The 22,251-nt window shown below is 38.5% G+C and overlaps 1 protein-coding gene across 1 annotated transcript in view; it reads left to right on the forward strand.

Annotated features, from left to right (window-relative positions):
* LOC124606967 (alanine--glyoxylate aminotransferase-like) overlaps window positions 1–22,251 on the forward strand; it is a 66,091-nt gene that overhangs the window by 29,547 nt on the left and 14,293 nt on the right. The window contains exons 3-4 of the mRNA XM_047139104.1: window positions 14,468–14,633; window positions 14,741–14,896. Coding sequence (XP_046995060.1) covers window positions 14,468–14,633; window positions 14,741–14,896 — 322 coding nt within the window. The remainder of the gene's footprint in view (window positions 1–14,467; window positions 14,634–14,740; window positions 14,897–22,251) is intronic.

Raw genomic sequence — 22,251 nt, forward strand, 5'->3', positions numbered from 1 at the left:
TAGCACACTACAAACATTCCAAAAACAGGAAGGAATATTCTGAGCAGAGCACATCCATTTATCGGTACGGAACTTGATCCGATACCAGATGCACTTAATCAGAAATAGAGAATCAAAAAATTGTGAAGGTGTCAACCCAAATAAGTTTTCAGTGTTGGCATCACCCACTACTGGAAATGTCAAAGTCTGAAACACTGCTTTGTACATTACAGAAATAAGAAACTGTCCCAATATGGATACTTGTTGGTTGTTATAACTCACCAACCAATGAAATCCAAGATCCACATAGATTTGAGAATTTAACAAAGTCATTGTTGCATGCATGTCCACTTGCATTTTTATCATCTTGTCCATCACACACACACTTCAGTGTAGAGTTCGTTTGGGTTACCATCACTTGGGAAACACTGTTGAAATCCATATTCATGTCTGCTGAAAGAGATTAACAGTTGCACACAGACACAACATGCCCTCTCCTTACAATGGTTACATTTGGCCAATGCTTTGGGCATATGGCCTGCTCATGTTGAACAAAACAATAAAGACGCAATGGAAGCGAAGCATGTGGCCACTGTTGTGTTGCTAACTGCTGCTTCTTAACATGGCACTGCCTCATGCAGCATGGAGGCCATGTTTGCAAGGCTGCATCGCCTTCCCTCCATGAGCTAACCAATGGCAGCAAAGGACAAGAGGAAGCAATGGCCTCTACTTCAGGCCATGCTTCTGTCGGATGTCCTACTGCCCTATATACTTCAAAAGCCAGAGCAATGTTCAGAATATCTATGAGAAGGGATTATGACACTGTAAAGCATGTTCAAGGACTTCCCTATCAGGAGCCAGGAATATTATAGGATCACAAATTGTGGAATCAGCTTAAGCATACCAGTGGCGGTGACAGCTAAGACCATGAAATTTCGCTGTCTAAGCTATGTATGACTTGTGGTTCCATTTGCCAACTGTAGAACTCAACATAAGCAGCAATAACATGAATATGTTTGCAGTGATAATTAGAGAGCAAGTGACACATTTTATCAAGAGAGAGACTGGCAGGTTCCTGATGAGGAGCTAACAGCCACAAAAGGTGATAAACATGAGAAGAAATTCATGACTGATGTAATCGCTTGCACAAATTGGGATTGGCAATTCCAGAAGCTTGAAAATGTTGCTGAAGGCATTTTACATATGTGTCCCAATCTTCCACAGAACCATCATAAAGAGAAAATGGTGGGGGTTGCATCAGTGCAATGGAACCTGGCAGGTCAATAATGCTGTCAAATTGTTTAGTGCCACAGAGAGAGTCTGCTGCTGATCAGTGAGAGCTCAGTGTTGTTCAACAGGAGACTGAAGAACGTCTGCAGCTGACATGCTGAAGTTGCACCAACCAAGTTTTATTCTGCTTCCATATGAAGAGCTGCACAATACATTGAATGATGTATACAACAGTACAAAATCTCATAACTACAGAACACATCCATATACAGTCTTATAGATGAACATATAACAAGCATACAATATACCAAGGGCCCAGCATGATGGGCTTATATTGGCTGTTGTGCACACAGCACAGTGCTTGCTGTGCTGTCTGTCCAGGTTGTGAGGCAACATCTCTAGGCCAGCCCATGGAGGTGCTTGTATCATATGCTGTTTGGTTATGTGCACACACACTATAGGGCTAAAACATAATGATATTGTTGCTTATAAAACTTAGTGGCTTCCCTCATTCAAGAAAACTGTCCTGTTCATTGAATCCTACAGTAGAGCAATGTCTCAAGGTGAGAAAGTATCACAATATAACCATTTCACTCACACAAGAGATCATTTTGGTGTACTGGAGGCTAGCCAATTTAATAGCCTTGTACATCACACATTCAGACTTCTAAACTGTCATCCCAGCATCATTACAATGCCATAATAAGCAGTTACTCGAGTAATCTTCTAATTGATATAAAGAAAATGAAGTGTCCTAGAAAGCTAGAGGGATACCTATGTAATGGGGAGGAAATTAAAAGTTTTTGGAATACTACAGTGTTGGAATAAAAATCATAACACCATGAACGAGTTGTGCGACAGAAACATAAGTTGGTAGGGATGTTTCTACAAAGGAAGGCAATGTCTATTCAAATTTTGTACTAGTCGTAAGAGAGTGGTGCTGATAGTGCCATGGTGAGGATTCAAATCTGGTTTGCTTTAATGGTTGTGATCATTCATTACCTTTAGATTGGGTGTGATGAGTTGTTGTTAGTCAAGAATGCCTTTAAGGTAACAAAGATGCCATCATCAGCATCTCATTGAGTCTGAATGAGGTCATGTATAGGGCTCTGAGAATCTGAATGTTCCTTCCGCAGTATTGCAGAAAGACATGGCAGGAATGCAGCCACTGTACATAACTGCTGGCACTGGTGGTCATGAGAATATTTGGTCCACATGGCATTACTAAGACCAGTGTGTTCGGTGTTTGGGTTTGTCACATTATCCTGCATCGGCAGCAGTAATTTGAGCAGCATTGTGCACCACAGTAAACAATGGGCTTTTACTAATCGTTTACTTCAAGGACAGCTCTGAGCCAGATGCCCTGTAGTGTGCATTCTACTGACCCCAAACCACCACCATGTGCAACTTCAGTGGTGTCAAGAGAGAGCTCATTGGAGGACAGGGTGGAGGTCTGTTGTGTTTTCTGATGAAAGCTGGTTGTGCCTTCATGCCAGTGATGGGCAGGTGTTGGTTAGAAGGATGTCAGTTGAGGGCCTCCACCCAACCTGCCTACGTGCCAGACACACTGGACCTACACCATGAGTTATGGTCTGGGGTACAATTTTGTATGACAACAGGAGCACTCTTATGTTTGTCCCTCACACCCTGAGAGCAAAATTATGCATCAGTCTGGTCATTTGACCTGTTGTGCTGCCATTCATGAAGAGCATTCCAGGGGTGTTTTCCAATAGGACAACACATGGCCACATATCACTGTTGTAAACCAGCATGCTCTACAGAGTGTTAACACATTACTCAGGTCTACTCAATCACCAGACCAGTCTCCAATCAAGCACGTAAGGGACACCATCATACAACTCCAGCATCGCCCACAAACAGCATTATCTGTCCCTTTATTGACCGACCAAGTGCAACATGCATGGAAGACCATCCCACAAACTGACATCCGACACCTGTACAGCATAATACACGCACATTTGCATGCTTGCAGTCAACATTCTGTTGGCTACATCTGTTATTAATGTACCAACATTTCACATTTGCAATGGCTTATCTCATGCTTACATTAACATGCAGTACTGTAATGTTAATCACTTAAATATATTACTCAGACAAATGCGTTCCCAAAATTCCATTAGTCTACATTAACTATTTTTTGGTGTTGCAGTTTTTTTTCTGGCAGTTTATTTAGTTCTATGTGTCATTATTAATTAAAATATTTTGCTTGTGCAAATTGGATCTAATATACTGGAACTGTGAATGTTATTACTATTTATACTCAAATAAAGTAGTTACACTTGTCAGTAAAACATATATACGTATGATTTTTTTTCTTTAAGAAAATAAAAAAATGTTGTTCATTTAGTTTTAAAATCTCATAAGTTACAGAGTTTAAATTATCTACTGGGAAATATAATAACTAATTAAAATTTATATCATATGTCCATGGTGTGTTTCCATAAGTATTAATCCTCAGAGGAAAAACACTTTACAAATAGTTTCTAGTTTATTGTGCTGTAAGCTTTTTCAGTTTCCTCTCAAGTTTCCACTATGTGACTTAAGAGGTTCCAAAAATACCTGATTCATATATGTTACAGAACTAACAATCTTTATTTTTTACCATTATGTGTGAGATAATAACAGCTATTTTCAAAAGGAGTCAAAAGTGGCAGTCAGGGTGCATTGTTCTTTAAAAATGTTGGTTACGTACTCTGACAGAACCGGAGCTCTGGAGCAGATTATGCTCTGAACTATAGGTATGTTGTTTTCAGCCAGCCAGAATTCATAGCATACCTCAGCATCAGTGACTTCCATCATCTGAATTCAGTTTGAGCAGTTATCATATATCTCTTCTTGTTAGCTTAATACCTGTTTGATTACAATGACACTGATTGCAGAATAACAGATATATCTGTCTAGTTAGCTTTGTTACTGGTGAAGAACAGTAGCAAGCTCATTACATTTATTGGTAAAGTTTATTGGAATATATTCATGTAATGCAAGAAGTCAACATTTGTGTGAAGCTTCTAACATTCTCCCAGCATATTCTGATGCAGCCTTAGGCCAAGAATTGTCCGTAGGCTATTGAAAATGACTTATTCATCCAAGACATTGAAGATTTTTATGTGAGTACTTAACTGCAATAAACTTTTTTGTTAAAAATTGTTTCTGTTTTAAGAATAGAGGTCTGTCTACAAAGAGCATTGTTATTAGTCATAAAGCTAACACAAATTCCCAGTCCTTGAATAGAGGTAAGGAGTGGCTAATATAGTATAGCTTTAATTTTCTTTTGAATTTCTATAATTTTTTAAATGATGAATAGAATCTTTTTGAAGATATTAACTCTGTACATGGAGGCAAAATCTACATGGATATTTTTCTGTTTTACAGGGTGTAAATTTTAAGTTGACAAACCAGAGTAACTCAAAAAATTACGATTGGGTCAACATTTGTAATACTCTCTCTCTCAAACCCCACCCTATTGGGAGAGAGGGAGAGTTTTAGTTTTAGCAAATCAAAATTTATGAAGTAAATAAGTATTTTTTATACTTCCATAATCATTTTCCACACAAAAATGAGAACATGGATTTACGTGAATTACAGTGTTTGAAAAATATGTAAAAATCAGCCAACTGGTCGCATAGGTTTTCTATATATCTTGCCCAGGTTTTGTCAATATATATAGAAAACCTATGGAACCGGTTGGCTGATTTTTACATATTTTTCAAATTTGTGTATATGGTTGCTGGAAACGTCAGCCATGTTCAAAGAATTACAGTGTCAACTACCAAGAATCAAAACAAATGTTTAAGACAAAATGTACGTAGTTTTTTTTATGTAGAATCTGATTCTGCAATAAAAAATGGGGGTTCTCATTTGAAATTTTAAAGTTGCCTTCTGCCCCACCGCCAAGGGGCTGGGGTGGTAGGCTAATTTTAGCAGTAGCAGGTGCCCCCTCGAAAATAATCAACTTTGGATTCTACACTTTCTTTGTGTGAACCTTATTTTTCGAATTATTCTGGTTTGTCAACTTAAAATTTACACCCTGTATAATGTGGTTGTGCAAATCACAATTCAAATGAAACTGCTGTTCATTGCTAACAGTAAATACCTCTAATGTGTGTATTTACTGAGTGTAGGAATTCAAAGATCCTCGAAGAGGTCTCAGTGTGATGTGCAATTACCTATCTTACACAGCATTCTTAGTGCTGCATTTTGCTCAAAGAATATTTTATTTGTCTTTTTACCTTAACTTCATTGCCCCAGAAGATAGATGTATAACACACCAAAGAGGGAAATAGTGCAAAATAAGCCAGCACCTTGATCCACATAAATACAGTGAGAGATACTTTCAAGTGCAAAAAGGTACTCAGTGTGCATTTTGAGTAATTCAAAGTCTGTGTGGAGATTATATTTTAAGTGTATCATATTGCTGGATCCCAAGTTATTATATACATAGTGTTTCATTTACTGAACTACCTTGCTAATAACAAATCATATTTGTTTATTTGAAATTGCATAATATGTTTCGTTGTGAGAATAAAACTTGAATCATTTGCTGTGGAGCAGATGTAAGCATGTCCAGCTATAATATTGGCTATATCTGGTATGGTTCAGTTTGGGTTCTTGATTTATGTGCCGATTTCATCAGAAAACAGTTGTCGCACAATTATTTAAAGACAGTGAGGTACTATTATGTAGGTTAGGGTCTGCAATTGGACAAATTGCAAACTGTGAGGGAATGAACATCGATGTTTCCCTTTTGGAGTTCAGTTTTATTCTTCTCCTGCAGTTTGTGTGTATGTTCCTCTGCAAGGGGTTTAAGATCTTGGGAGGGCTGGGAAGATTTTCTGTAGTTGACCCCCAAAACAGGTTGGCATATGATGGTGCCAACCAGGTGTCCATGGTCATCCACAAATTTGTTTGTATATCTTCTCCTTGAAGGAGAAGTAATTATAGGTAAGCATGTTGTTATTCAGCTGTATAAGCAAAGAGGTAATGAGTTTGGAAATGGTAGAGTAATGGGAAAAGTAGTGTTCAGTGGCCATTGGCATGGGGGATGTTGGTGTATAGGGAAGTGGTGTCAGTAGTGACATGCAAGGATCCATGTAGTTATAGTATGAGAATGATGTAGAGACTATGAGGGAAGTGGTGTATGGTCTTAATATAGGAACGTAGGATGCAGTAGAGGGTTATAGGTATTGGCCAACAATAGCTGACATTCTTTTGTGGGAACACAGTAACTAATTACAATCCGGTATCCATGGCAGTTAGTTTCATTTTGAGGAGCATGTAGAAAGTGTGTGGTGTGTGTGTGGGGGGGGGGGGGGGTGCAGGAGGGGGAATTGGGAGACGGGATAGTAGGGGTGTTACCTGAGTAGGGACTGAAGGTTATGTTGGGCTCTTCGGATGGAATCCCATTGGCAGGACTTGTAGGTGGGAGAATCAGACAGTTGGTGGATACGTTCAGCCTTGTAATCACTGCAGTTCTTCATGACGGTGGTGAAGACTTTACTTGCAGGGAGAATGATTGACTCAGGGCCTGTTTTAAGGTAGTGAATGGCTGCTCTTTCATCCACCAAGAAGCTTGTGTTCTTGTGAAATGACTTAGGTAAATAAGATGATGCAAGGACTTTAAGTAAGGAGTTTCTGAAAGATAATCAGGAAGTAGCTGGGTGGGAATTGGTGAGGGTCACAATTAGACAGAACTAGAAACTGAGAGAGGCAAGTTCAGTGTTAGCTTGTCTCAGTTTGGTCAAGGAGGGTGGTCACAAAAAAAAGTGTTCCCTCTGTAGGAACTGGGTGTTCTATGTGCTTGGTTACCACTTAGTGTCTCATCTATATGGTGAGTGACTACCGTACCTCCTTACCTTATTTGTGTTACACTCAGGACTTTCCAATATAATTTACATCACCGGCCGGAGTGACTGAGCGGTTCTAGGTGCTACAGTCTGGAACCGTGCGACCGCTAAAGTCGCAGGTTCGAATCCTGCCTCGGGCATGGTTGTGTGTGATGTCCTTAGGTTAGTTAGGTTTAAGTAGTTCTAAGTTCTAGGGGACTGATGACCTAAGAAGTTAAGTCCCATAGTGCTCAGAGCCATTTGAACCATAATTTACATCCAGTATCAATAATTGATAAATATCATTACTGAAAGATATCAGATAACTATTACAGCAGTAAAAAGGACATGGATTGGAAGACGGCAGGGGAAGGAAAAACTATTGAATACAAGAACATGTCTTACTTTTATATGATGGCAGACTTCAACTAGTGGATTGTAACTACAGGATTCATTTCAGTCTATACCCAAGAGACATGAACATCACAAATATTAGGTGTTTCACAATTCCTATTACAGGATTCTAGGTGCTGTAGAGGGAACTTAACCCATGTTCAGAAATGTACTGTTTGGATGTGAAACAAACAAGTTTCAAGATCGAGTAACTTCTAAATCACCCACTTCACAGTATACACACAAACTGAGAAGAGGGTGCCATTATCAGACTCTGTTATAATTACCATATGTCTCCGTTATAATTACCATATGACATTGAATGCCATTTTTATCTGACTACAACAATGGCTGTGAGAAACAGGTATGTTTGCAACTAGGAGGGTTGACTAAGGTGCTCCATGAATGAGCTGCACTTTCAACATTGAACAGGACACTCTTCATCATGTACGAGTGAATCTGATGACAAGTACTCATAACGTTGTCCATGCTGTCGGCTCCTATAGAGTACATGAGCCAAAAATCTGATGTGTGTTTGCTGTGAAGCGGGAGACTTGCAAGTGATCAAATCTTCAAACTTATTTTACATCCAACTGGCACATTTCCAGATGTAGACTCCTTACAAAAACCTTGATCTATTAAGCCCCTCTATAATACTTAAAAGCCTGTAATAGGAAATGTGAAACACCCAGTTGTCAACAGCTAAAGTCTTACCTAAGATGACCTAAACATGAAAGGAACAAGTACGGGTTTGAGACTAGATATGGCACACAGTTGAAAATTATTGGAAATTTTTATAACATCATACACCCTGCTATAGAGCGAGAAATTTTCCCTGGATACAACTGTTTGGCTGTAGATATGTGGAATAAATTCACAGATACGTGAGAGGTTCAAAGTCTTCTTAAGTAATAGAACCCAGTATACTGACCTCTAAAGTTGGCAGGGGTAAAATACAGGGAGCGAAAGGCTATTTACAATTTGTACAGGAAGCAGATGGCAGTTATAAGAGTCGAGGGACATGAAAGGGAAGCAGTGGTTGAGAAGGGAATGAGACAGGGTTGTAGCCTCTCCCCAATGTTATTCAATCTGTATATTGAGCAAGCAGTAAAGGAAACAAAAGAAAAATTCGGAGTAGGTATTAAAATCCATGGAGAAGAAATAAAAACTTTGAGGTTCGCCGATGACATTGTAACTCTGTCAGAGACAGCAAAGGACTTGGAAGATCAGTTGAACGGAATGGACAGTGTCTTGAAAGGAGGGTATAAGATTAACATCAACAAAAGCAAAACGAGGATAATGGAATGTGGTCAAATTAAGTCTGGTGATGCTGAGGGAATTAGATTAGGAAATGAGACACTTAAAGTAGTAAAGGAGTTTTGCTATTTGGGGAGCAAAATAACTCATGATGGTCGAAGTAGAGAGGATATAAAATGTAGACTGGCAATGGCACGGAAAGTGTTTCTGAAGAAGAGAAATTTTTTAACATCGAGTATAGAGTATAGAGTGTAGCCATGTATGGAAGTGAAACATGGATGATAAATAGTTTGGACATGAAGAGAATAGAAGCTTTCAAAATGTGGTGCTACAGAAGAATGCTGAAGATTAGATGGGTAGATCATATAACTAATGAGGGGGTATTGAATAGGATTGGGGAGAAGAGACGTTTGTGGCACAACTTGACTAGAAGAAGGGACCGGTTGGTAGGACATGTTCTGAGGCATCAAGGGATCACCAATTTAGTATTGGAGGGCAATGTGGAGGGTAAAAATCGTAGAGGGAGACCAAGAGATGAATACACTAAACAGATTCTGAAGTATGTAGGTTGCATTAGGTACTGGGAGATGAAGAATCTTGCTCAGGATAGAGTAGCATGGAGAGCTGCATCAAACCACTCTCAGGACTGAAGACCACAACAACAACATACTGACCTCGATGGTGAGTGTTCATCAGAGGTGAGGGTATTGGCAGGAGTGCTCCAGGGAAGTGTGATATGACCTCTGTAGTTCTCTATATAATAAATGATTTGGTGGATGGGGTGGGCAGCAATCTCCAGTTGTTTGCTCATGATGCTATGGTGCATGGTAAGGTGTTGAAGTTGACTGACTGTAGGAAGATACAAAATGACTAAATGACTAGACATAATTTCTAGTTGGTATGATGAATAGCAGCTATTACTAAATTTGGGAAGATGTAAATTAATGCGGATGAGTAGGAAAAACGAATTTTAGTGTTTGGCTACTGCATTAGTGGTGGGCAGCTTCACAGTCATGTTGTTTAAATTTATGGATTACTGTTACAAAGTGATGTTAAATGAAATGAGCATATGAGGGTTTGTGGTACTGAAGGCAGTTGGTCGACTTCAGTTTGCTGGGTGAATTTGGGAAAGTGTGGTTCATCTGTAAAGGAGACTGCATATGGGATGCTGGTGAGACCTATTCTTGAGTACTGCTTGAGTGTTTGGGATCTTTGCCAGGTCAGATTGTGGGGGGACATCGAAGCAATTCAAATAAAAAAAATATTTTGGACAAAATTATGTCCCACTTTTTAAAAAAAATTTTCTCCCGTGTAATCAACCTGTCAGACATGACATGCTATTCCAATTACCTCAGTTCAAGTGACATTTTGCCTTTTTAATCTTTTGTGCCATTCAAAAACTGTAGAATAAGATAAAAACATGTCACTGCAAGTTGTTGTTGTTGACTAATGCATTTAATATTGCATGTGATCTCCAATTTTTATTTGTATTCTGTTTCTTTGCCCATAAACAAATGTTAAGTCACTGTCCAGCACTAACTATCCTTGAAGTATCCTATAAGAAGTGCAACACGTGTAATAGAAAAATAAAATTTGCTCTAGAAATTTCCAGAATGATATATTAGCTTGCAAAATGCATGACTATTTGCACAAATCAATGATATCAAATGTTATTCAAGTTGTATGTAGGTCATTAATAAATTGCAGAATTTGAATAAATATTTCAACTGTTTATGTACTTTGGAACTGTCTACCAAGTAGTATATAACAATTGGACTTGTCTAACTGTTTCCAAATATGGCATCTTTAAAGTGTAAAGACAGATTTCAGTTATTATTTGTATTTTATGGTACTGCAGGCTCTTCATTCTTAATCTGTCTTGTATTCAGTTGTAATCTACTGTACATGTAGCTATGTATGATCACAATCTTGACACATACAGAACCCAGGCTGAGCTCATAATTGCATAAAATGGAGGAACACACATCCAAGAATATAACATTTGTTTCAATATTGTTTGTACAGTCATCATACAAAGATGTAGCTTTTTAATCTCCTTCTCCTGCTCCTCCTCCTCCTCCTCCTCCTCCTCCTCCTCCCCCTGCTCCTCCTCCTTTCTTATCAAGAGCTGGGTGAGATCTTGTTAGAACTGCTCTTACCATAATTTTCTGGGGTTTCCCAGTTTAATTTTGGAATGGTTATAACAAGGGATGGCCAGGAAATCGTGTATCTGTTACAAAACACAAGTAATTGAGAATTCACAGTTTTCAAACAACAAATTTTCAGTATCTAGCTATGATTTTGGTCACAACTAGAAATCATAAGTAACAACTACAAGTAGCAATTAATACTGTGTTCCATCTGTTGGTGAAAGTTCATACTTCCTTCAAAGGACATTGTGTCGCACTACTGAGTGTCAACTTTTATGTTATTTCAAACGTTCTCAAGAACAGTATAAGCCACAAATAGCTATCAAAATTAACATTTAACACTATGCACATCTGTTGGACAAAGTTTGGACTTCTTTCTAAGAACCCTGTGTCACGCTGTTGAGTATCGGCTGTTATCATGTTATTTTGACTGTTCTCAAGGACGGCATATGTCACAAGTAGCAACTAAAAGTAGCATTATAACATTTTGCACAATGTGTTACCCGTTGACCAACATTTGTGTTTGTGCTAAGAACCTTATGTCTCATGCCATCAGTGTATAAACTATTTATGGTTGAGGATATTAATGTACATCTACATCTACATCTACATGACTACTCTGCAATTCACATTTAAGTGCTTGGCAGAGGGTTCATCGAACCACAATCATACTATCTCTCTACCATTCCACTCCCGAACAGCGCACGGGAAAAACAAACAGCTAAACCTTTCTGTTCGAGCTCTGATTTATCTTATTTTATTTTGATGATCATTCCTACCTATGTAGGTTGGGCTCAACAAAATATTTTCGCATTTGGAAGAGAAAGTTGGTGACTGAAATTTCGTAAATAGATTTCGCCGCGGCGAAAAACGTCTTTGCTTTAATGACTTCCATCCCAACTCGCGTATCATATCTACCACACTCTCTCCCCTATTACGTGATAATACAAAACGAGCTGCCCTTTTTTGCACCCTTTCGATGTCCTCCGTCAATCCCACCTGGTAAGGATCCCACACAGCGCAGCAATATTCTAACAGAGGATGAACGAGTGTAGTGTAAGCAGTCTCTTTAGTAGACTTGTTGCATCTTCTAAGTGTCCTGCCAATGAAACGTAACCTTTGGCTCACCTTCCCCACAAAATTATCTATGTGGTCTTTCCAACTGAAGTTGTTCGTGATTTTAACACCCAGGTACTTAGTTGAATTGACAGCCTTGAGAATTGTACTATTTATCGAGTAATCGAATTCCAATGGATTTCTTTTGGAACTCGTGTGGATCACCTCACACTTTTCGTTATTTAGCATCAACTGCCACCTGCCACACCATATAGCAATCTTTTCTAAATCACTTTGCAACTGATACTGGTCTTTGGATGACCTTACTAGACGGTAAATTACAGCATCATCTGCGAACAACCTAAGAGAACTGCTCAGATTGTCACCCAGGTCATTTATATAGATCAGGAACAGCAGAGGTCCCAGGATGCTTCCCTGGGGAACACCTGATATCACTTCAGTTTTACTCGAAGTTTTACAGTTTAGAAGCTAATTTGACCAGAGAAAAATTTTTGACTAGGTGTCTTACATAACAGCACCACTGGAATATTTAAGAGTCTGATCTAGATCAGAACAAGACAGTCAACATCCAAGGAAATTAAAATAAACCATAAACATCCAAATCTAGCAGAAGTGCATTCTGTGAATTTTTTAGCGTTAAATGTAGACAAGAACTGAAATTGGAACAAACATGGGAAATATCTAGTGAACAAACTATGTAGCTTTGCATTTACAATGCAAATATTGGCAAATGCCACTGACAGGGACTCAAGGGAAATTGCATACCATAGCTACTACCAGTCAGTTATAAGATACAGTATTGTTGTTTGAGGAAATTCAACTAAGTTAATGCTCATACTGAAATTACAGAAACAAATTATGAGAAACATGTATGCTGTGCATCCAAAGAAATCATGTCAGCCATTATTTAAAAATATGAAACTATTAACAGTACCCTCCCTATATATCTATGATATTATTGGTTTTTTGAGAACCAATTTAGAATTATGCAAGGAGAGAAATAAAGAAAATTTTATGCTATCTTCTCATCATTTAAATTTGTGTATTCAAACTCCCCAGTATGTGGGAACAAAAATTTATAATTTTTTCAACACTACAACACACAGGTAAACTTCTTGTGTGTATTGTCATGTATTGCACTTAAACTGTTCCCAATATAGTTTTAACTGTAAGATCTGCACTTCCCACTGTTTTCAGTTGCATACCATCAACCTAAAGGTCATAACCAAGTCTTTATCAATAAACACATGGCAGATAATTTCGGGATATGAGGTGGCTTTAACAAAGGGTAAGACTTTTCATTATTCAGTCACATTGTGTTTCACATTTATTTATCATTCCTTTCATGCACAAAGATGTCAGCAACATAGTTGAAATACTTAGTATGCACACGTTACAGAAGAGGACATTTAGCAGATGTATGTGCCAGTGCCTATTAGTTGTTACTTGTGACTAATCACCGTGTGACAGTAATGTTGATAAATAACAGAAGGAATATTTTGACATTGACAGAGTGCAGGGGTTACAAATTGTGAATTCATAAAATGTGATTTTAAGCTGTGTCAAATTGCAGTTATCGAAAAGTAGCATCCACAGACATCACTTTCATCCAAAGGTCACTGTTTAGCCCAATCTTAGTTATAACAGTACTCTCTGGGAACATAATAATTACATGTTGGAACCACATATGTTGGTACTCATTTACATCTTCCACTATGATAATGTTAATATCAAGTGATTTTTGTTCATCAGTATTCCTAATTTAGTATGCTAAACTTATACCTAATACTGATCAAAGAATCTTCATTTCTAATGCTTCTATTTTGTTTTTACCACTTTCTCTCAGAATTCATGTTTCACTGGCATATAGTATTGTAGGTTTGACACCAGGTTATGTAATCTTAGTCTTATTTCTTTCCTCTCATGTCATCCCTCCCACATCTACCCCTCCCCCTCCCCCAATATTATTATGAATCCATTTATTTTATTTTATTTTGTATGGTTTTCTCTAAATGAATGATGATGGTGTAAGTTGATGTTTCACATCCAAAATATTTGAATGAACTTTTTCTTTTATTGTTTGATTATCTGTTAAAATTTTAGCTGTCCATTTGTATCTGCATATTATTTCCACGGCTTTCTGTTTCACTGATATTTTCATATTGTTGCTTTCTAATGTTGTATGTATATTTGTTATCTTATCTTGCAGGTGGTCTCCTGAATTGACTAATAGTACTAGGTCAACAGCAAATTGGATATTGTTTGTTGTTCTATTGTTACCCAGATTTATTCTTTTGGGGTTGCTTTATTTCCATCCCTATTTGATTTTATCCATATAACTGTCAAAAGCAGAGGAGAAAGTCCACAGCTTTTTTACATTTTTAGCTAAACTTTAGACATATCTTTCTAATAACTGTGACTATGTTTTTAAGTGCTTTTTGATGTTAATAAGTGAATTTAGCACTCACAAGGCAATTGAATGTGATTTAAAAAAAAAAAAAACTAATGAAATCTGTGCCTTTTGTTTTTTTGTCCTAGGTGCTGTTGTACACAAGGTTGAGAAGCCATTGGGTGAAAGCTTCAGCATATCAGAAATTGAACAGGCATTAAGAAAATTCCATCCATCATTACTTTTTGTAGTTCAGGGAGAATCTAGTACTGGTGTCTTCCAGCGGTGTTGTCAGCTTGGTCCACTATGCCACAAGTAAAGTGTTGATCATAAATAATTTTTGTGAAATCAATCTGCATTATGAAATATTTCCATAATTATAATACTAAAGTTGCAACTTACAAATTTTCTTATTCTGTAAGGTATGGCTGCCTGCTTGCCGTAGATACAGTCGCATCACTTGGTGGTGTTCAGTTTTATGCTGACCGATGGGAAGTAGATGTAGTATACACAGGCTCACAAAAGGTTCTTGGAGCTCCCCCAGGACTGGCACCTATAAGTTTTAGTCCCCGAGCAGAGTAAGTGTGGAAGATATGTTAGTTATATGGAAACACAATTTCATTATTTATTAGAATTTTTATGAAGTCTTGTAGAGCATGACTGCAATAAAGTATAAAAGATAATTACATGCATGTGACACAGTAGTCACCAGTTTAGAATGAATTGACCTTCTCCTTATATTTTTAGTTGCAACTATTCCTATTTTTTGCATGTTTTTCATTAAAAAAAAAGAAACTATTTTACTTACAAAAATTGGTATTTGACATGTATTTAAATGATTTTTCTATTCCACTGGTTTTCCATGTGCCAGTGCCCATATACAGGCACTCTTCTTTCCACTCAGATTATATCACCCTACATATCTCCAGCCTTGCCTGTTACGCACCAGCAGACCAGCAAGTTACACATTTATCTTTCTCTGTGTTTTCTTTGTAGTTCAAGTGTTAAATTCTGTGTGCATTTTTCTAGTTAAGAGGTGCAAACTAGCATTTTTGTAACTGTAAAGTGTAGATTCAGGCAGACTGTAGCACAATTGTCATTCTCTTGAATTGCCAGCTACACAGCTCAATAATGGGTCCTCTATTGGTGACATGTCGTAAGGGTATCAAGTTGCACATTTAGGTTTCTCTGAGTGCTTTTTAAGTTTACTTCTTAAGTTAGTCACATTAGAGTGGATAGGATGTGTACATGATATGTGCAGAAATGGGGAGCTGGCCACAGTTCACAAACAGCTCAAGGCACTTGTGTCTACATTCATCTGTCTTTATGCTGCTGCCTTGGCACGTAGTGGTAGCAGCGAAACTGCCACATCAAGTGGGATACATTGGGTGTCACTTACTTCAGCAACAGGCTCTGCTTCTGAGGCGCCTTCCAGTGTACCTGATGTAATGGATCTGCCTCACCATAGGGTGAGTGGTGTAACATGTTCACATCACTTGAGGCAGAGGATCAATGTAGAGACTGGCTGTCTGGTCTTGTGCATTCGAACTGTGAGTGGACAGGTGACTGCTCCTTCAGAATCAGCATTCAGTGCTGGAAAGAAAGACAATGTGTACTTATTATGACTGCTAGCAGGGCCTAATTTGAGATATGAAGGAGACCTCGGCTGTGGTTATCATGTGTGCATGGTGCAATGGTCTGCAAGTTATGACTCACATTGGTGCCAATGATGCCTGTCACTTGGGTTCTGAGGCCATCCTCAGTTCATATGGGCTACTGGGAAAAGTTTTGAAGGCTGCTGGTCTCATGTGCAGGGTGTATGCAGAGCTCACAATTTGCAGTATTGTTCCCAGAGTTTATTAGGGACCTGTGGTTTGGAGCTTAGTGGAAGGTTTCAACTGACAATGCTGCAACTTGGTTTGTGTCTTATCTAACAGGAAACAAAGGGCATCATTGCGAAATACGTGTGCGCTAAGCAGTCAGTCTTCATCTGACTGGGAATTAATTACATGTGGTGTTCCTCAAGGTTCTCTCTTGGGTCCATTGATTTTTATTGTGTACATTAATGGCCTCTCATCTGTTACATTGCCAGATGCTAAGTTTGTTTTGTTTGCAGATGACTCAAACATTGCAATAAGTAGCAAGTCAAGTACAGGTTTAGAAATAACTGCTAATCAAATTTTCATTGACATTAATAAGTGGTTGAAAGCTAATTCACTCTCATTAAATCAAACAATGGAAAATCCAGGATGGAATGTAATAATACGAGAGAAGGAAAGTTGCTACTCACCATATAGCGGAGATGCTGAGTCGCAATAGGCACAATAAAAAGATTCACACAATCATAGCTTTCGGCCATTAAGGCCTTTGTCAGCAGTAGACACACATACACACATGCACACACACACTCATGCAAGTGCAACTTGCACATACATCTGCAGTCTCAAAGAGCTGAAACTACACTGCATCTAGTATAAGTGAGGCTACTTATGTGGTGTTAAGGGCTGCCACATTCATTCATCTGCTAGCTGTCTATACATCACATTAGTATTTCTTTCCTTATGGGAATAAAGTAATTTCACGTTATGTAAGTCAAAAGCCATGTTTGTCATGCCAATGTACTCATAATGCATTGTCGTATGCATTTCTCTTTAAAGAAAATTATGAATTTTGGTTTCAAACCATTGTGCCCGTTTCAATACATTTCAGTATGTGTTTACTTTTGTAATGTAAAAATGTGCCTTTGATTTAGCAGGTCATCAGATGATGGACTACACCATTATGCAAATAAAGGTGTTCCATTAACATCCAGTGTCTACTTTTTGTGACCTATCAGCTTTTTTAGAATCATACAAAAAATTATTTTAAATTCTCACATTCTGTTTAATTTTATTTATAAGAAGTAGTTACTCAATGTAACCTTTTGCTTCCTGTTGTGAAATGGAAATCCAAGCATACAAGAGAAATATCTTAATGACATAAAATTTTACATTCCCAAGTACAACTTTAAGGTTTCCACAAACAAAGACTTTCCTTATGTTTGGGTCTACAGCCATAAACCCTGATTATAATATCATGGGTCCATGGCATACTCAAAATACACAGTCAGTCCAACTAAATGTAAATCACATTATAGAACACATCACAGGTAACTGCTCTCACATGTATTGCCACTTTAACTATATGCTGCAAATACTTTATTCTGCACACACATGACCTTAGATTGGCAATGGCGAGTTATTACATTGTTCTGTATTAAGTGAGAGATCTAAACATTACATGTGTGTGAGAGGTACACCAAAGATGTCCAACATAGGTATTCATTTGAAAAGTTGGTAGTTGGAAGTTGATGGTTCGAGACACAACATCACTGTTACAAGTAGTCTGTGAAAAGCTGTTCATAGATGATGGCCACTGATGAACCATGTGTATGACGAGTTAACCCCCTCAGCATCAGTTAAGGCCTGAAGCAGTGAAACTGGTAGCCATATAATAAAGAACATCATTAGGATGGCTGTAGGTGTTCCATTTTATTACATAAGCAGATGGCCGAAGTCGCTGAAACCTCCATTCCGAAAGATGGACATACAAAATCTATCTTTGAAAATGTTGAATGAAGTGAAATTGACCTGTAATTTCCATTTTTGTAAATTGGTGCTGCCTGTTTGTATTTAAGTACAGCAGGAAATATCCTTCAAGTCACTGGCTGATTACAAAGATAGATCTAGGGTACGCTTATCAAATCAGTAGAATATTTTGATACTGTGCTAGAAGCACTACACATCACAGAATTTTTCCACTTATTGGGTACATAACAATTTCTGTGTGGCTTCATTTCTGCCCTACCTGTTAACTGGGGACTCAGTTTTCATTTGCTTCACCGCTTTTATTTGTTTGTTGTTTAATAATCCACTAGACTGTATTTGATTTGTTCATGATGTATTTTATTTTTTATGTTTATTTATTTATTTTTATTTATTTATTTATCTATCTCTTGTTCCGGTGATCCATGTTGTGACACTATCACAGGATAAGGAACGTGTCAATTTTACAAGCTTTTGACCAGAATTTATGGTAATACATAAAACAAAACAAAAACAGTAAACAGTAACTTACGTTTAGTACTTGTATTCACTTGTTAAATACGTAAATGGAAGATTTTACAGATATGGCACTGATGTTTTAATTGTTTCAGAGCAAAAATTAACTTACAGGTTTGAAGAATATGATAAAGAGAGTGTTCAATTTTTCACCAAATCTGTGTCCTCTGTCTCTTCCTATAATTTTCCTATAGACACTGACTGAATCATTGGTTATGAACTACTTTTCTTTTATTATCTTAGCCTAACTGTTCTGGATTATTTTTATCACCACTGACCTCTCTGATGAGATTAACTATGTTCTGTTACTTTTACTTCTGTATCACTGAAGGTACTTGAGTCATATAATAAGCTGTATAAAATTGCTGCTTGTGAAAATTGCAACACAGTAAATGAATTATCAGACATAGAAATTTTTTATCATGTAATATGTCATATCATGACTTATTCTGACACAAAGAAATTATTAAATGTACTTGACAATACAGAACTATCCTGTGTTATGATCAGTGTTTGTGATGGAGCCATTTATTTCTGTAAGAACAGCTACATGTTGTGGCATTAAAGATGAGACCACTGAGAAATGAAATTCAAAACTGATTATATCTTATTTCCAAAATAAGTTGTACTTATTATGAAGATGGGAATTATAAAGGAACTGCTAACCGAAAAATACCATAAATTGGGTGCAAGGAGTGAGATTGTGGAAGGTGTAGTATTTGTCATACTGAGAATAGTTTTGGACATTGTTATATGATTTTGATCAGTTTGCACAAGGCAAAAGAGGAAGATCTGTAGTAAGAAAAAGAGAAAAGCAAATGTGGTGACCAATAACAAATGAGCCCCCTTTGTCCCTCAAAACCACTGAGGAATGGAGCAGTTAAGCCATGTTCTCTATCAAACTTTTGGCTGTTTCTCATTATGATTTGAAATTAGGAAATCCTCCCCTGCCCCACTTGCACAACATTATCTGTCCTACCTGTCCCAAAGTGGGATTGCACCACTCACTCTACCATTGGGTATCCTTGTCTGTCTCTCTGCTTCTGCTCACAGCCCATCGCTCCACGAATCATATCTCTGTGCTGGACCTGGATAGAGACCACTCACAAAGGAGTCCCCTTTCTCCCTCTATACCACTGAGGAATTGAACAACTAAATCACATTCTCTGTCCCATATAGTCATCTAGTCATCCACCATTTCTTATTCCCACCATGTCAGTGGTGTTTACTACTCTGTAAGTACCAGGGTCATCTTTTAAAGCAGCAACATCAAATGCCAACTTTGGTGCAATCACTGTACAGCTTTCTATAAGTACTTCACAATCTGTGTCATTTGGATCTGCCCCTTGAACACCACCTTCTCTAAAATACGCAGATGAGAATTCTTCTTCATTCCTTCAACCCTTCTTCTAATCTCCCATTCCATTGTCCTCCCCCACATTCTCCTACTTATGATACTTTACCTTCCCCCTGCTATTTTTTTCTCAGTGTTTCTTATAGAAGTCCTCTGCTGCCCTGTCTCTCTTCATTGGCACTTACCATCTGCATTTCCGCAGAAGAAAAGTTTTTTGTAACATCCTCCCATTCTTGTTTGTCTCTCCCCACCTGAGGCACCTTCTATTAATTCATTCACATGTGTCTACATCAGAAAAATCTTTCCCAACCAACTCTTGACGTTTTCCTCCTTCTCTCTACATCATGCCCCTTCTATTTTCCCACCATCGATTCAAAGCCAAGATTACTATTCCTCCTAGTCAGACTGCAGTGTTTGAAGAAAACAATGGTCAGTGTGTGGGCTACCATTGGCCATTATTTCCTCTATTGTCTATACCTGATGCTTGTAGGTAGCACTTTACAACAGAGGCTCTCTAGTTTATATGACTTGCTTCTCTTTCGTAATGTATTACTTCAGTTGCTCCACAACTCTGAAGATTCTGCATCTATTATTCTCGAATCAGAAACATACAAATTTACAGTTGCCATACACATCAATAAATATATACACACAAATTGTATTTATATTACATGTGCCCAGTACTTTGCAACCTCCAAGGTGCTTGGAGTGGCTTGCAGGAGATCAATCTTTGTGCAGGATGTAGGGCACAAAAGGCACTGGAGCATGTGGCTTGTGGTTTGTTCTTGTCCACAATCACAGGACGTATTTTCTGTTATGAAGCCCCATCTCTTCAGGTTGTCTCTGGATCGTCCAACTCCTGATCGTAACCTGTTTAAAGATTTCCACACCAGCCAGCTCTCGTTGTGTCCAGGTGGTAGTTCTTCAGCTTCTGACGTCTGCAAGTGAGGCGTTGACTTCTTCCATAACTCCAGCCTTGCCTTCTCTGGTGAAATTGTGAGCTTCTCAGATGTTCTCAGGAAGCTCTTTCACGATCTCAGCCGTTGCTGTGGTGGATTATGTCCATGCAGTGGATGGGCACTGTCCTGTTCCACTTTCAGTTTCTCCTTGTTGGCAGCCACTGTTCTGCATATCCATGGTGGCGCTGTTCCAGCCAGGCAGTAGAGCTTATCAGTTGGGGTAGGTCTTAAGCAACCTGTGATCAACCTGCAGGTTTCGTTGAGAGCAATGTCTACTTGTCTGGCATGAGATGGCCTGTACCAGACTGGAGAAGCATATTCAGCAGTAGAAAAGCACAGTGCCATTGCAGAACTGTGAATAGTTTGTGGATGTGTCCCCGCTAGATTGCGAATGAGGTTGTTTCGAGCAGAGATTTTCATTTTGGTGTTCTTGCAGTGAGTTTTGAATGTCAGAGTTCTGTCGAGAGTGACTCCCAAGTATTTAGGTGCATGATGATGCTGGAGTTGGATGCGTGACCATGCAATATGTAGCTCATGATTAGCTTCCCTGTTCCTTAAATGAAAGGCACACACTTGTGTCTTCGAAGGGTTTGGTCTGAGTTGGTGCCGATTGTAGTAGCTTGACAGTGTTCTAAGTGCTGTTGTCAGGTTTCTTTCCACTCTTTCAAAGCATGAGCTCTGTGTAGCAAGGGCTAGGTCATCTGCATATAAGAATCTCCTTGTGCCTGGGGTCAATGGCTGGTCGTTGGTATAGATGTTGAAAAGAAGTGGAGCCAAGACACTTCCCTGAGGTAGACCATTTTTCTGCACTCTCCAGCGACTGTGTTGTCCTTGAAATTCAACAAAAAACCTGCGGTTTTGGAGAAGAGTGCTGAGTAGTCTAACGAGGTGGGTGTTATTGATCATATTGTATAGTTTTGCATGGAGTAACCGATGATGGACAGTATCGTACACTGCTGTGAGATCCACGAAGACCACGCCCGTTACTTGATGGGTTTCAAAACCATCCTCCATAAACTGAGTGAGATTCAGAAGTTGCCCTGTGCAGCTTCTGTTTGGTCGAAATCCTGCTTGTTCGGGTATGAGAAGAGGGTCTATTACTAGTAGGATTCTATTCAGAATCATACGTTCGAACAGTTTATAAAGGTGACTCAAAAGGCTAACTGGTCTGAAATTCTTTGGATGATTTGCTTCCTTTCCAGGTTTCAGAAGAGCTATCACCCTGCTCTTTCGCCAGATCTTTGGTATTTGGCACTGGTTCATGCAGTTGTTGAAAAGCTGCAGGATCCACTTTCTTGTTTCTGGGCCAAAATTCTTGATTTGCTCCATACGGATGTCATCTAGACCAGATGCTTTACCAGTTTTACTGTCCTTAATAGCCTTGTTTAATTCAGATATCTCGAATGGGAGAGTCAGATCCCTCGTTTGTTCTTGGGCCTCTTGCTGTACTTTCGGAACTTTGATTCTATGGCTTCCTTTCCCATTCATGAGCAGTTCGTGTGTTATCTCATCTGCAAGAA

Source organism: Schistocerca americana, chromosome 3 (genome assembly GCF_021461395.2).
Source record: "Schistocerca americana isolate TAMUIC-IGC-003095 chromosome 3, iqSchAmer2.1, whole genome shotgun sequence".
NCBI classification, from domain to species: domain Eukaryota; kingdom Metazoa; phylum Arthropoda; class Insecta; order Orthoptera; family Acrididae; genus Schistocerca; species Schistocerca americana.